This window comes from Mustela nigripes, chromosome 6 (assembly GCF_022355385.1).
Source record: "Mustela nigripes isolate SB6536 chromosome 6, MUSNIG.SB6536, whole genome shotgun sequence".
In the NCBI taxonomy this organism is placed as follows: Eukaryota; Metazoa; Chordata; class Mammalia; order Carnivora; family Mustelidae; genus Mustela; species Mustela nigripes.
Window position 1 is genome coordinate 11,715,404 of NC_081562.1, and position 17,169 is coordinate 11,732,572.

General features: G+C 39.7%; 1 protein-coding gene across 23 annotated transcripts in view; it reads left to right on the forward strand.

The window, feature by feature from the left end:
* RBFOX2 (RNA binding fox-1 homolog 2) overlaps nt 1-17,169 on the forward strand; it is a 272,051-nt gene that overhangs the window by 227,822 nt on the left and 27,060 nt on the right. For 14 of the 23 annotated variants that reach the window (XM_059402112.1, XM_059402107.1, XM_059402111.1 and 11 more), the window contains 3 exons: nt 4,673-4,819; nt 7,597-7,650; nt 16,375-16,467. In XM_059402112.1, coding sequence (XP_059258095.1) covers nt 4,673-4,819; nt 7,597-7,650; nt 16,375-16,467 — 294 coding nt within the window. The remainder of the gene's footprint in view (nt 1-4,672; nt 4,820-7,596; nt 7,651-16,374; nt 16,468-17,169) is intronic. The other 9 variants (XM_059402108.1, XM_059402113.1, XM_059402110.1 and 6 more) reach the window with 3 other exon arrangements.

Consider the following 17,169-nt stretch of genomic DNA (forward strand, 5'->3'; position numbering starts at 1 on the left):
AGTTCTAGGAATTTTAAAAGTGTGAGTTCATTAAACCAAGACATTTTTAGTTTTCATTTCTAGAATGAGGCTTTGAGACTTATAAATCTGATTTGCTTCTCGTTGTAAAAAGCTCCAGGCTCCTCTGCCATGTGGACAGATAGCTAGACCTCACTGGGGCAGCCAGATTGTTTAAAAAGATACATAGCCACTAGTCCCAAGATTGCATCAGCGGTGCCACGGGCAGCCCTTGCCGTAAACTTGCGGCGCACAGACTCCAGCCTCTTCTGTTTCATCCCCTGCCCAGCGAATAAATTAGGTCAGAAAATGACCACAGAAGGGAAGAACAGAACCTTGGGAGGTTGTTTATATAGTCCGTAAAGTGTCTCAGTAGCTAACAATAGAAAATAAAGCAAACCAGTAGTGTACACTGAGATTTTTCTCAGAACAAACAGTTCTGCTGTCCACTTTGCCAAAGATACAGCCTTTAAAAAAAAAAAAAAAAGATACAGCCTAAAAACTCCTTACTTCTTCTGTCTGATGTATTTCAACAATTAGTAGTTGATATTGAGGCAAACTTAAAGTTGGGGGTGTCAAATGGGGAAGTATCTCGTTTAATTACATTCAGTGTATATTTCCTTTATTATTATTTTTTTAAGATTTTATTTGAGAGAGAGAGACAGAGATAATGAGAGAGCACAGGCAAGGAGGAGAGGGAGAAGCTCCCCAGAGAGCCCAATGCAGGGCTCCATCCAGGACCCTGGGATCATGACCTGAGCCGAAGGCAGACGCCCAACTGACTGAGCCACCCAGGCACCTCCAATGTGTATTTCATATTCCTATGTCCACTATGGGCAGAAATCTGCTGCTCAGCGCCTTTGAGTATCCGTTTAGTAGCTGTCTGGCTGTTTTCCTGTGAGTGCCAGTGTGCCTTTACCCGTTGTCTTAGTCTTATTTTTCCTCCCTTTGTGGCCTGCCCTGTTTCTCTTCCCTCAAAATATAGGATATATGTCATTCTTGGACAGCTTTCCTTGTCTTACCCCATGCCTGCCTGCACCCCAGGGGAGGTCTTGCTCTGCCCATGAGGGTCCTGAGAAAGAGTGGGATCCACATGTGTTCTCCCTTCTAATGGGAAGGAGTAAGTGTGGGTGCCATGCTGGGCAGGAGGCTGGCACATGAAAGCCACCTGGTTTTCAGTTGCTGCTCTGCCACTTAATGGGGCCTTGGGCACCTGCTTCACCTCTCTGTGTCTTACTTTCTGCCTCTGTCCATTGGGGTAGTAATAGTGCCTGCCTTGTAAATTATTGTGAGGATTAGAGAAGATAAAAGTGCATATACATTCCAACATGACCTAGTGGTTAAGACCATATGCTCTAGGGCCAACCTACCTTTGTTTAAACCCCTGATTCAGAACTTAGGCAGGCTTTCTGGTTTTCAGATTCCTCATCTGAAAAATGGGGTAAAAAATAGTACCTCCTACATTCTCACGTTTAAAAAAGAAACAGTACCTACTCTTGGGGTTTGTTGTTAAGAATTATATTAATTAAAAGACATAAAATGTGTAGGCCAGTGTTTGGCAAATAGTAAACACTATATAAAGTATAAGTGTTATTAAAAGGTTTACAGGAGGGTCTATGATGTAGTATGGGCTGAAGAAATAGTTGCAATTTCACAGGGAGTTCCCGCTTTTCAACAAAATTCTCTTAAGTGGAAAGCAGGAAGGATCTGAAGTTTAAAGAGAAGAACGCAAATTAAAACCACAATATGGTGCCCCTGCCTCCCACCATGATTTTTACAATGAAAATGAGAATACTGAGAGCAGATAGAACTCTCACAGCCATCCGTAGCCGAGAATAAGTCAATACAGCCACTGGGAAAACTGGTGATATCTGGTAAGGCTGAACTTAGTGTGTGTCCTAAATCCAACAAATCCACTCCTATGTGCATGTGTACCCAACAGAAATGGCTATTTGCACCGAAAGACGAGAATGTAGCAAGGATATTCACAGGAACATTATCCTTAATACCCTAAAACTGGAAGCAACTCCAGTAAGTCCTCTATGTTTATAAAATGAAAGAAGAATGGGTGAATTACAACAACGTAGGTATGTGTATTAGACAAACAGAATGCATCAGGAAGACAAATACAACAGAGTACATACTGTATAATTCCTTTTCTTTTCTTTTTCTTTAATTTCTTTGTTTTGTTTTGTTTTGTTCCAGTTCAGGAACAGCCAAATTAATCTATTGAATTAGAAGTTGGGGCAGTGGGGCCCCTTTCACAAGGGGACAGTGACTAAGGTGTCCTGGGGTTCTGTTGCTATCTGATTTGATAGTTCACTTGGGTATATTTTCTTTGTGAACATTCATTCATGCTTCTGATTTCTGTGTTTTTATATATGTATGTTAAATTGCACTTTTGAAACATATAGTAAGTCAGAAGACTTGAGAATTTTGGAAATGATAATTTACTTTTCCAACTTGCCAAGTGTCCTTAGAGTTAAAGATTTAGTACTTTTAAAGAATGTAGATGTGCGGGGGCACCTGGCTGACTCAGTGGGAAGAGCGTGCATCTCTTGACCTTGGGGACCTAAGTTCGAGCCCCTCATTGGGTGTAGAGATTACTTAAATAAGAAGAAAACTTAAAATGTAGGTTTTCACTACAAGGCAGAAAATGATCCAATCTGGCTTCTATCCTGCTTAAATTGTGTCTTCAAGGCCATAAAAACCTGAAGTGACAAGTACGTTGGGCAACATACTTTGAAATAATCAGTTTCATTTATCCTGCCACTTCATTGTATGAACTACATGGGTAAGTTATATATAAAACTGGTGACTTTTTATCAGAGTGATGCACTGACATCCTGCAGGTCAGATCTGGTGGTTTTAAACTTTGGCTCCAGCTGTGAGATGTAAGAGGTGAGTCTGAAGGTGCTGGGGTGGTCATTAGTTGTAGTCGATGCTTATACTTTACTGCTTATTGCTTTGGTGTCCCTGATGCTGTTTCAGTAACTTAGTGAGTTTCGTCTTCGAATGGACTTGTTTTGTTTAGTCTGCATTGTGCCCAAATTGATGATTGAAAACCTTACACTTTCGCAGAACATTGCTTCATAGCTCTTCCCTTTTCTGCTATTTTTGTATCAAATGAATCATTGCACATTTAAGCCATCTGCAAGGCCTGAATGGAAGGAGATAAAAGCTGCCATCACTTCGACTGACACTTGAAAAGCTAGCATTCATTCCGGGTTTATTCCTGATTATCCTTTGTATTTTAAAGTCTCAAACTCCATTTCGAGATGGTTGGTAATATCTCTGAGCCAAAAGTATCTGTGATTCACAGTTTCTTTGACTTGAAGGTTGGGTCAAAGGGAGGGCTCTGTTCTGCGTCACGCAGAAGAATTCGTTAGGGACTCAGTTGTAACTCACTCGAGATACTAAGAACAGTGAGTTCCCATTCTTGGTTTAATCAGCTCCGCGAGCCCTCCAGTTTGGTGTGTACCTTACAGGGAATAGTGAAAACATAAGGGTCCTAAATTGCCAGATGAATACTTTAAAATAAATGTGTTTTGAATACCTAGAATGTTTCACACCTGTTGGATGTTTGTCGAAAGTGTTTCTCTCTGTCACAACTGTTTTGAGGATTTATCGAGAGGAAAAAAAGCCTGCCGTGTTGCAAAAGAGATTGAGGGTTAAAAGTACACCCATGCTTACATGTGCCCTTTCACTGTGGGGGTACATAGACCCAGTGTTTACATTGTCCAGTAGGTTATGCTGGACTCATAAAGCCTCTCCCAGCAGATTTTGTAAATGGAGCCTTGCTCTGGGCTGCAGGAGCCTGGGGGTCCCTGGGCTGACGTCAGCCGGGTTTGTCAGGTGCAATCACATGGATTCAGAGGAGAGTGCTGATGGGTTTCAGAGCAGACGCTCCTTCAGGTTGAAGCCAAATGCCCATTGTCATTAGGTGTCTCCTCATCAGGAATAATGTTGGGATACTTTGGTGACCCCATAGTCATAAACTCTTGAACTAATAGAGGGAATGAAACATTCAGATATTCCCTTATTTCCTAAAATGATAAACCAAAAATGCAGTGACCTCAACTACATACAACAGACTCTTCACTTTCAAAATAGAAAGATCTCAGAACTGGAAAACTGCACTAAGAATTGAAGAATAATGGTACCATTTTTATGTCTTCAGTTTTGGTATCTTTCATATCTAATGGATCTCCACGTGGTCTTGGGCAGGTCACTTAGTTTTCCTCTTTTCTCCCATTTCATTAATGTTCTGTAAATATTCATAATACTTGAGGGGCACCTGGGTGGCTCAGTAAGTTAAAGTCTCTGCCTTCGGCTCGGGTCATGGTTCCAGGGTCCTGGGATTGAGCCCCGCATCGGGCTCTCTGCTTGGCAGGGAGCCTGCTTCCCCCCTCTCTGCCTACCTGTGGTCTCTGTCAAATAAATAAATAAAAATCTTTTTAAAAAAATACTCGAAGTATAAATGATAGTAATTTGCACAAGGTATCATGCTTGGTTTTGTTTTTTTCCCTGTGAAGGGACAACTCTAATTTTTGCTTAAAGACGCTTTGAGAATTGTTTAAGAACATGTGGGGTTGGGCGGGGCCTTAATTTTACAGAATTCTTGTGAAGTAATCTATTTATTTTTCGCTCCATGTTGTCTGTTTCTTCGCTTTAGCAGACGGAAGGGGGAGCCCAGACAGATGGCCAGCAGTCACAGACACAAAGTAGTGAGAACTCAGAGAGCAAATCCACCCCTAAACGGCTGCATGTCTCTAATATTCCCTTCCGCTTCCGGGACCCTGACCTCCGACAGATGTTTGGGGTAAGTCTATGGAGTTCTTCCGTGGGTATACAATTTAATCCGGCCAGTATACTTTAATAAGTCATTAAGACTTTAGGATAAGACTGTGCATAGATTGAGAGAGATCCTAAGGTGAGTCAGTGTTTTCATTGGTCTTCAGGGACTTCTGTCACCTAGCGCTGTCACTCCTGTCATTCTAGATGTGGACCTTGCAGGTTCTCACGTCCAGGAGGTGACTGTGCCACCTGGTTTGCCTGGGACCGAGGGGTCTCTTGGGGCGTGAGCCTTTCAGTACTAAAATCAGGACAAAGACAGTAATCCTTTTCAGAGTGTTACAAGTTCAGTGACCTAGTGTCTGAAGCGGATAGTACCTGTGTTTTGTTTTTACTTCCCTCCTTGTAATTTAGCAGCATCAAGACCAGTATCTAAAATCAGGTGTAGGTGTTTGATTCGCTACCCTGATGGATTCTGCCAGCTTCCCCTTCCTCCCGAAATCACCATCATGAAAACATAGTATAACAGCAAAAATTTAAGTTACTAGAAAGTGAATGATTGCTGGAAGTCTTGGGTTTTTTCCGGGCATATGCGCTGTTGCCAGATTTCATTTGAGCAAGCTCTTAACTTGAACTAGAAACAAGAGATCATGGTTTTTAAAAAACCGTCATGGCTGTTGCTGTGTGGTGCTCTGTCGGGAAACAGGCGCCCTGCGTGAAGTCCTGGTCATGGCGACAAGACGCTGGAGCAAAATTTTGTCACTGACAGCTGAGTACTTGGAGTGTTTTTTGTACCGAAGCCAAGGCCAGCATTGAGTTTTAATAACATTCTTGAAGTACTAGGAAAGACTTTACACAGAAAAAGGTAGCCAACTCATCTCTCCAGAAGAGAAAACAACAGAATATATAAAGGGCAGCTTCAAGAATTGAGGTTATATTTAAAAAGAAGTTTCCCAGGAGTAGGAGTTATGAGGTTCTCTACTGAATTATCAGAGATTATATGGAGTCCTAGTCTCTGGAGATCAGGGAAAATGGAGTATATTCTCATCTGTCACAAGTGTGTTTTCTCTCAGGTCAGAAAAATTGTATCCGTTGAAGATCTGCCTAGGCGAGTTAATCAGTGATTTCTTGAAATGTATTAGGACTTTCCTATAAGACTGCTACATCCAGAAAGAAAAAAAAAAAAAAGAAAAAAGAAATTGTTCCTCACAAGGGATACCTGGTACGGTGGTTGCTCTGTCTCCTGCCTGGTTAGCGCCTATCCCTCGGAAGGACACCAGCAGCGGTGTAGAGCAAGGATTCCATGCTTTGTTTTATTAGCTGTGTGAACTTGACCAGTGACTTCCTTCAGCCGCATTTTCCTTAACCATTAAAGGAAGGCAGTCCTAACCCTAGCAGGACGGTATAAAGACGCATTAGAGAATGTAAAAGGAAAACTCTAAAACACCATTCCAATCTTAGTCATTTGGATAGGCATAGAAATAAAATTAAATCCCCCCCTACCTAAAATAAGACATTTTCTTCTCTCCTTTAATTTCCTAATGTTCTGTTAAATGATGAAACTGGAATCAAGCCCAGAAGCCTTACTCTAGAAAACATGGGCTCTTAGTACATGTTTTCTGAAAAAGATAGTAATGATTCAGCCCAGTGAGAAAGCATGATCTGTTTTGCTCTTTTCATTTTTTTAGTGTTTTAACATTTCCCAAATTCTGATTTAAAATCCAAGTCAAAGAGATCACTGGGTCTTTGAGGCCAGTACTCCGAGGAAAGTGGGGGCAGAAAGATCCCTGGAGATTTCTTATGCATCCCTCCCATTCAGTTGATCCAAGCATTGAGGCAAACAGGCTGGCTTGTCACCTTCTCCACGTCTCTGCTGTGTAACCGCTGTGACTGCGCGCCCCTCCAGTTAGCCGTTGAGCTGCCACTAACCCAGTTATTTAGGTTTGGTGTTTCTAGCTTGTTCCCAAAGGTTAAAATATTTAATTAATTACAAATCAGAGTTATTACTTAAAATGTTCTTGATGACATTCAGTGCGGAAATATTAAAATGGCAAATAAATGAAATCATGTCTAATGTCCATGAATGTTTAAGTACGATGGAAAATAGCATGTAGTCTGTAGAAATTAGAACACACTGTAGAGTTAATGGCTTGGAAGGCTGTCTAGCACATTAAAAAAAAAAATTACATATTTCCTTTACATGGAAATATGTCCTTAATCAAGTATACGTAAGGAAAAGCGTAAGAAAAAGACAAAGGCTGTGAACCAGAATGGGGAGATGGTAGGTGTGCAGACGATCTTCGTTCTCTGTTTCCTCTTTTCCTTTTTATGTATCTGTATTTCCTGACTTCTGCAGTGAATATGGTTTACTTTTATCAATTAAAAAAATTAAGAAGAAGAAAAAGAAAAACAGCCTTCACTAGTTTATCTTTGTGCTTAGGATTTGCTTCTTAAAAACAGAGACATTTAAAATATTAAACACGTAGTTAGGAAAAGCCCCGGTTCTTGTCCCTGAGGAAGTACCCGAAGGGTAACACTGTGAGGGTGTTCCGGGAACGGCTCCTGCCAGGTAGAGGTGGGTGACGTATGAGTGGGCGAACTGAAAAAGGAGTGAAACAGGAGGCCTTGTCGGCTTATTGACAAGGGAAGATCAGAACTGGTGTTGGGACTTGCCAACAAGGAGAAACATGGAGGTTGAATAAGTAGTTAAAAAATAAAAAAAACCTGTGCCTTTTTCAGGAGAGAATAAAGTATGTGGTCAAAAAGCTGACCAGGAATAAATGTTTTTTATTTTTGTCTCTGCAGCAGTTTGGCAAAATCCTAGATGTAGAAATAATCTTTAATGAACGTGGCTCTAAGGTAAGCTCCCTCTCAGTATTAAGTGTGCCTGGCTTCTTTTTAGTTTTGTTTTAAATAGCAAGGAATCAGAAAATTTAAAGCGGTTTTTCAAGCCTGCGGAAAGTATCCCAACCTACCTGGCTTGGATCAGATTATCTCTAAAACTAAGCAACCACATGGCCCGTCTTTATCCTGATACATCAGTTGGGGGAGTGAAGGGGTGGGGGTAGGAGCAAGACCAGTGTGAGAAGGGAGGTCAGGAGCGGGAGACACCCGCCCTTTCTCGGACAAAATCGCCCTCACCAGCTTATTTTGAAGGAAAAGAGAGAAGACTCGGGTGAAATTCTATGAGAATTCTATTGTGAATTCCGCTTTTAAAAATCAGACTTTGAAATGACATACTTAGAACAAATGTAATATTTCAGTTCCTCAGTTGACTTGCTCTCTCTTTTGAATAAATTCGACAAGGCGTAAAAACAGGGAATAGTGACTCAGGAATTCACTGTAAGCTGATTTCCTCCTCTGAGTTCTACCCAGAGAGGTAAGCTTCGGGATATAGAGTCCCTTCCGTTTCAAATAGTGAGCTGGGGTTTTTTTGGCATCGGAATGAAAGTAGTAACAGTGCACAATTCCATATATGTACTGTCTTCGAAGTGTGTTCTGTATGAGAACTGAACGTTCTAATTAAAACTGATTTCCCCCTAATAATTGACTACTTTAAATTCCCAATCTGTATGATTTCGAATTTCCATACACTAAAATAAGCAGCAGTGATTTTAGGAAGGAGAGAATGATGAAGTATTACAGTGGTGTGAAAAAATATTTAATGAACCGAATTTCACAGTTTCATTCAACAGTTTTCTTCCTCCTCAACAAACGGAATGCCTGCCACAGACATAACCAACCGTGGTCAGGCTTGTAAATATTTACCTTGCTGTGTTCACTTCTACTTGCATTTTTAGTGTGGAACCATTTTTGAGTTAATTTTTCATTTGGTTATCTCTCCTGAACTTCGCAAGTTACCCCTTGGCTATAATTAAATCTCTAAGAATATAATTTGAGAAAAGCTAAATAAAGCAAATAAATGAGTGAATACTTAGCTCTTCAATTTCCCACTCCAAATTCACCCTACCCTGACAATTAATAGCATATACCTACAGAATTACAGGTACCTCCTGCCCCATCTAAACTAGCACAAATGTATGTACTCTTCTAATGGTCCTGATTATTCCCTTCCTTTATAGAATTCATCATCACTGATAGTGTTTAATTCTGATTATAATAATAATTCTTTGTTAATTATTAAAGAGGTAATTATACTCTAAGCTTCCAGTTTTCAGTTAAAACAAAAAAAGATTAACATGCCTATACAGAACTTTCTCCAGCACTTAACTTGGTAAGTATTTTTAAAGTAAAATATGTTCAACCTGTAACCAGTAAAACTATTTATGCTTGTAGTTTCTTCACAGTGGATTTCTGGCCCTTGGCTTTTATTTTTGGGGGAGCTTTTTAGATCCAAGGTGGAAAATGACAGTGGTTTAGAGATCAGAAGTGCATGTCGCATTCTATGCGACACTGTTTATCCAAAGTCGTAGTCTAAACGTTTTTAATTCTAAGTGTATGCACTTGAGCTGTTGTTAAGTACACCCCAAAAAGTACACGCCCAGTATGGTTTCATCAGGCTCTGGGGCCTTGCTCCTTACCAAGAAAAGAATTGGATTGAATTCTTGTGAAGCAAAGGAAATCGATCTTTCTTAAGGCTCCTTTCATTGACTTCAAAGATTTGCCTACTGCCAAAAATTGTTTAATTTCCCGATTCAGTTGCTTCTCCCTGTAATTTTCATGTATAAATGACACACGCCTCCCTTTTCTCTTTAGGGCATCTAAAAGCCTATGCTGCTCCCCACAGTAAAATTCTGGGTCTTCACTGCCCCTTTTCCTTTGCGGTGCTAAAGAGTAGACAGACTGTGTACTCATTGGCAGTGGATCTTAAAACAAAGCACCGAATTCAGAATTGCCCGGATCTGCCTTCAGGGACTGATACAAAATCTGTCTGCATCCTTTGTCCTTCTTAACTGTCACCTAAAGTTCTCTCCTGGAACGGTTCCCCGGGAACTGTTCTGGAAATGCGTTAACAGAGGTTTATTTTGGAGTCAAAACCCAGGGGCCTCTTCTGGGATCCTCCTCACATAAATTAAAGAGTACTTTTCTCTTTGTAAATTAAGTTTATTTTCTCATTCCTCCTGTGTTTCTGGTTGACTATAAAATTACAACATGTCTTGAAAGGAACCAGCGATAAGGAGACATAAGTGGTGCTTTTCTTCACTTTAGTGTTGCTCGGTCTTTGAACTGAGTGCTTTTCTGTCCAAAAATTAGCTTTATTGAATTTTTTTTGAAGCAGTAATTGAAAAATGAGTCACAAAATAAATCTGAGATAAGTGATACTAACATGTAAAACAGTTATCAGTGAAACAGATAACCACAGGCCTCCAAAGCAAAAAAGCAACGTGTCTTCTTTTTTATAATGAGACACTCAGCCTATGGTTTTAGAACATTCTCACTTAAAAACACAGGTGAGCACGGTCGTGCTGCTTTGCCCGCCCCATCCCTCCCACCCTGGCTTGCCAGCAGTCTACTTTTTCAGCTTGCCTGAAAAAATTGCTGAGTATCTTCCTTTTTTGTCTTTGACCTTCCTAGTCTAGATTTGGTTTTCCTAGATTATGGGATGAATGTATATCATTTAGAATCATACACATGCAAAAATATATACTTAAATTATTTCATGTGATTTTTTAAAAATATTGTTTTAAACCCATACTCCTTTTAAAATACAAAATAAGTCCTATCTAATTTTCTATGATTAACTAAAACAAAGGTAGGCTCTCATTTTGAAAATGTTCACTTAGGATGTATGATGAAAAATGCTACCCCTGCCAAAAAATGGAAGGAATATACTCAAACAGAATCTAGAAAATGATTATACTGATATGTGTAACTTTACTGATTCCCCAGATGTCACCAATCATAACAATGTATTGCTGTAAACAATGAAAGAGAATATATTGGTAGCGTGACCATATGTCCTGGTTTATCCAGAATAGTCTCAGTCTCTAGCCCTTTTCTTAGCATAATTATTAATGTCCCCTTCCTCCCCCAAAGTGCTCCAGTTTGAACGATAAATTGTATTGCCCCTCCTTATAGATCCTTTGAGTAACAACTTTTTAAAAGCACCCTTTTCAAAACCATTATAAAAGAAAAACGTGATTTTTCATGTCCAGACTCCCCCAAAAAAGCATAAATAGTTCATTAAAAGAGCATATTCACTAATAATCTCCTGCATTTCCTTCCAGTCTTTTTTCTCACACAGAATCTTAAGCAGAATTCTAAATAATGGTTACCTAGTTCATCTTGACTTTGCATTGGCTGTTAGATACTTCTAGTGACTAAGAAGGCGTTGCTTTTCAAAACTCTTTTTAGGTTTTTATTTAAATTCCAATTGGTTAACATGCAGTGAGGGACTAGTTTCAGGTGTGCAGTGTAGAGTTTCAGCCCTCCATATGACACCTGGAGGGGGAAGTGCGCTCCCAGCCCCTCCTTCCACCCACCCCCTACCCACCTTCCCTCTGGGAACCATCCCTTTGTTCTCTGTAGTTAAGTCTCTGTTTCTTGATTTGCTTCTCTCCTCATTCTCTCTTTCTCTCTTTTTCCCTTCTGCTCGTTTGTTTTGTTCCTTAAATCCCACATAGGAGTGAAATCATACAGTATTTCTCTTTCTCTGACTCATTCATGACTCTCCACCATCCTGTTCACTATCACCCAGCCCATAACAATTTGTTTGTGATAATGATCACATAGAGTTATATTACTAAGTAAAGAAACGTACACATTCTAACATTTATATTTTCCATAAAGTTTTGTCAACCTGCTTCTGATGTGCTTGTTGCTCCAAGGGACGTGTATCATAAAGACTGAGTGTGTAGGAGCTCTTCACGTCTTCAGACAGTGCCAACTGTTAATTGAGTTCATTGAAGGACCACAGACCACGTCGCAGCAACCGTTACTGACATTTCTAGCAAGTTTTTAGCTCATGTGTTCTCAGTACTTCTCTCCGGTGGATGTGGATATCTGGGATGACGGGCATCTGAACTGGGGTTAGGCTTCCGTGTAGGCTGGAGTTAGGGCAGATAAAGCCTCTAATCCCATCCTCAGACACAAGTAATGTGCTGTAATTTCTTGCCTCTTTCCCTGGATTTTGATTTCATGCAAAGGGAAATTATTTATTTCTTTCAAAATATGGTCAAAAAACTGTCTTTGAAATTGCACTAACTAGGCCTTTGCTTTTCAGTAAAATTCGATAGGAAATGCTGAGTTGAAATGTTTTTCATGATATGTAAAACTGAATTAACAGTGCATGTATTTTCAAAGGGCTTAGTTTATTTTTTTGTTACCATCTTATGGTTTTTAGTTTTCTTTTTCTTTTATTTATTTTTAAATTTCTGTGTTCTGGCCATACCCAGGAGAACGTCCACTTTTGATTTCTCCCTTAAAAGTTACATGGTAAATTTTCTTTCTCATTTTTCTGAGATGGAAAAACTCAAAGATTATACAGATTTCAGAATATTTTTCCAGTGCTCATCCTATTGCTTGTTATTTATTGCTGTCTGAGGCCAGACTAAAAAGGTCGTAGTTATTCGGTTCCTATAGGCCCTTGATGATAAACGGATGTCAGGACAGGTGATAAAATGTTTGTCACACTTAGTAGAAGTTTTGACCACAACCGTAATCCTGATAGAACTCCCATTCCTCAGTTTTCACAAGACAAGCTAAGATAGGAGTAAATCACACATGGAAAACTGGTTTATTTAAATTATTAACACAGAAAAAGTTTGAGAACTGAGAGCGGTAGGTTATAGTATAAAGCATAGAGACCTGCATTGTCCCATACAGTGTCCATATTGAGCACCTGGAATGTAGCAAGTTCTAAATTCAGATGTACTTTCAGTGTAAAATACACATGATTTCAAAGACTGAGCAGAAAAAAGGAATATCTCATTAATGTTTTTATATTAATGCCATGTTGAAATGATAGTATTTGCACATATTTTAAATATATTATTGACATTACTTTCATATATTTTTACTTTTTCAATGTGGCTAGTAGAATATTTAAAATTATGTATGTGGCTTGTGTTGTATTTCTGTCAGATAGCCCTGGTATAGACAAACATGTCAACAATGAGGGGTTTTTTTAATTAAATTTTCCTTTTAAAGCAAGAGATCCAAATGACCAAACATAATGTGAATTAGATTTCCAAGAATGGAGGTACACTAAAACATAATTTCATGTAAGCATATTTTCCTGTTAGTAACTTTTTAAGCCCGGATAATCTGTGAATATCCTTAGCTCAGTTCCTGGCACATTTTCAGAATGGTACCTTAGACTTCTTTTCAGGTTTTATTTGAGTTAATATTCTTGCAACCGCATTGTAGTTAAGTTGACGGAAACTCTAAAGTTTCAACACAGAGGAAAGTATTAAAGAACAGTATTCTAAAAACACAGACTTCTAATCACAGACTTCTGAGAGATACATGCTCATTTCCTATTGCTTCTGAACAGATTATCTTAAAGTTGGTGGCTTAAAAACACAGATTTGTTATCGTACATAGTTCTGGAACCCGAAAGTCCAAAATGGGTCTCACCAAGCTAAAACCAAAGTGTTGCAGGGCTGCATTCTTTCAGTTGGCTCTAAGGCATAATCCAGTCCTTGCCTTTTCCAGCTTCTAGAGGGGACCCACCTTCCTTGACCTGTAGCCCCCTTCCATCTTCAAAGTCAAAAATAACCAGTTCTTTCTCAGGCTGCTGCACTCTGATTCCCACTCTCCTGTTTCCCTCTTTTAGCTTATAAGCACCCTTGTGATTACACTGGGCTCGCCTGGCTAATCCAGGATAATCTCCCTATCTCAAGATCGTTAATTTAATCACATCTGCAAAATCCCTTTTGCCGGGTAAGGTGGTGGTAACATGCACAGGTTCCAAGGATTAGGATGTGGACAACTTCGGGGCGTTGTTCTGCCCACCACTAAGTCTATTTATCTTCAAAGGAAAGAAGGAAATCTGCTTACCTCTGTTTCCTATCAGAAGTCCCAGAGTATCATCAGCAAGACCTTCTTCCTCCTTTACCCTAGGTGAAGATTGGTTCATTTTCTATCTTTGGCATTTTGATTAGCATTTCCTATGGAGTATAAGCTCTGCTGGCTTCTGACACCACCCTGAATTCTTCCAGCTGCTGTCACTGCGTTGCAGGTGCTCAGCGCATTACAGACCACCTTTAGCAATTGGATTTGAAAAAGAAAATTAGGAGGGTTTTTAGGATGAATGGAGTTTGGTTAATAGAATACTGAACTTGGGGTTTAGAGCTTTATTTCTTACTTTCTCACCATTAGCTGTGGAAAGAAGCCACCTGGAAGGAAGAACGCCTTGTCGGTGCTTGGGTGTCTCACCTCAGTTTGATTTACTTTCTTAATCTTAAAAAATGAAAACAATAGATTTATCCTTTCTCTACCTCACCGTTGTACTTACAAGACACACTAGTATGTGAGTGTATGGGTGTGTCGATGTAGGTAGTCAGTCATAAGGCCAGTCGTCAAAACCTTAGGTGTTGGTCTCCACATCATTTGTTACCCAGCTCCTAATTTATCATTTGTTTATTTAACCCAAGGCTTATAATCTGTATGAGGCTGTGGGAACCAGTTGGAACATAGTTTACAGTACTTCCACAGTGTGCTATAAAACTCCTCACTACCTGTGACCTTTCTTGAAAGGTTTACTTAACTTTTTTATTGGAGGGTGCCCCAGGATTGGAGAACTGGCTTCCTTTCTAGAGCAGATGCCCAATGTAGGTGACAAACGCACAATGTCATTAATTAGTAACCTGAGATTGTATACCTTGAGCTGTTGATGTGGTGTAACATGTTGGTATCAAAATTTGTTTCTGAAAATGTGTTTCCATTGATATTTTCCACATACTTATATTTTTAAAGAAAATGTTAATACAATTACCTGGAGCAGTCCACCTCCATCCAGCAGCAGACATCTACATTTTTCTGTCAGCTCAGCATTGCACTTTCCAGGATATTTGTGGTGATACCCAGATTATAGGTAAAGATACTCCATTGGGATTCTCCATGGATCGCCACTCAGCAACCATTTAGTCATGTAGAATGCAAAGTAATGAGATCCGTCAAAAGGATGAAATCACTTTTCTAAAATCTTACTGAGCTATGCACACCATTGACCATCTCAGTTAAGGACACATTTTGTATGTATCTGGAAGGACTCGAGGAGGGCAGCAAAAGCAGAACTTCCGTAAAAAGAAGTAACAAAGGTTTCCAGGTTATCGTACAGTAGAACGTTAGAAGAATACCAGAGGGACAGTGCAGCTCTTGAGAAATGGGGACTTGCCCAGAAAATCCTAAGAATTAACTATTCTACACATGTGAATAGCTTGGGAAAATGTTACAGTTGCAGAGTGGAAGGAGGAGGACAAAGCAGCAGGATGAAATTGATAGACCGCTTGATGAGATAGTCATAGAAATACATAGTAAATCCTGCTTTTGACATTGATGGTACGATTATGACCAAGACCGTCTTTTCAGATACATGTGAATGCAGGAGTAGGTGGGTTAACTCCCTGGTTCCAGCATTTTCATTCTCCACTCAATGAGTTAAAGCTCCATACGATTTCTTTGTGTACAGTGCACAAATTAATTTTAACTCAGGACCAAGTATATTGCTGTTTTATGGTATTCTTTTCCTGTTGGACAGTATACAGCTGATGGCACTAACAGATCTCATTCGCACTGCCTTTTGATTCCTTTTTTCCGTCTACATGGAAAATTACTAATACATTTAGTAGCAGATGTAGGCTTCAACAAATGTGTAATTTAGGCAAATTTGGATAAGCTATTCTCTGGAATTCAGCTGAACCTATTTTTACTCTGAGTGCCGGTCTGGTTGTTTAAAATTCGTTGAAGAAAAGGCATAATTGGCCACTGCTTAGTGGTATTTTCATTAGCTTAGATGAACATGGGTGCTCTCTTCTTCCACACCCAGTCCCTACAGAATTCTAGACAGAGGCTGTGTTTTAAATTATTCTGTTCCCAGAGGAATTATGTTGCTATAAGAGGACAGGCAGAGTGGGGCCAAATGATGAGATCTCCTAAAAATCCCATTATGCAGTGATTACACCTAAATGGAAGGCCTCATGTAGAAGTTACTGGGGAGTGACAGTTTTAATTATTTTTTAGCATTACATAAAATGACATGTAAATTAACAGCATAAATTGAAAGAGACAGAACATCTAAAACAATGTTGAGATTCTTGGTGGGAGAGTTTGACCCGAGTAGCTCTATACCTTAATTTTGGTCTGGCCTCACATGCTTTACATTTTATTTTATTATTGTTCTTGTTAATTACATTATCATTATTACTATTGCTGTTGTTGTTGCTATTATCATTATTATTATGATTATTATTACTACTACTACTACAGTTCTATATTGTTACTGGATTTAATTTCCCTTTACCAAATATGCATGGACCAAAAATGTGACTTTGGGAGAGTACTGCTGGGTTGATGCTGATGTCAGTTTCATACTGTGATTTTTATTTCTCTGTTTACCAAGAGATCAATATTTCAATATAACGATGTGCATGTTTTCCCCCCTTCTCCCGCTGCATGCAGGGATTCGGGTTCGTAACTTTCGAGAATAGTGCTGATGCAGACAGGGCCAGGGAGAAATTACACGGCACCGTGGTAGAGGGCCGTAAAATCGAGGTGCATGTCTTCAATAATTCAATTTCTGGTTTATATTTTTATTTCTCTTTTTGTGTATTCCCTCACTTATTTCACATTTGAAGCCCTGTCTTGTGTGTGTGTCTGCACACATGCATATGTGTGTGTGTGTGTGTGTGTGTGTGTCTGTGTCCTTCACCTTCTTGCACTAAAATGTGTAAAAGTAACACTTCTGTCCTCTTTTCCCTATTTTTTGGTTGTTGGTGGGGGGTCTCATTTTGATTTACTTGTGTGCGTGTACATGTGTATTTGTTTCTCATTTACTTTTTTCCTCCAAAATGTTCATCTTTCTGCTCTCTTGATTTTTTTCCTTTGCTTCAGTTTGCGAGACTCCGTATGAGTACCTGTGATCAGGCCAAAATAAAACTAACTTTATAAATGTCTAAAAACGATCCAGTTGTGACATTGTGTCCTATAATGAATCAAGGAGCCAGCCAGTACCCTCTCTCTTGGGCGGCCAGTTCGCCTCCATGTGCGTGTGATAATCAAGGAATACAAGACGGCAGAGGTGGTGGGGAGGGCAGAAAGATCCCAAAACTCGTGGCATTTTTAAGTACATTTCCTATCACAAATTGCCACCGGGAATGGTGGATAAAATCCTCAGACAAGAGGGTCTGACGGCTGCCTGGCAAATGTGCTTCTACCGTGTTCCCGGCAGTCCCGTGGTGTCTGCCAGTCCTTTTT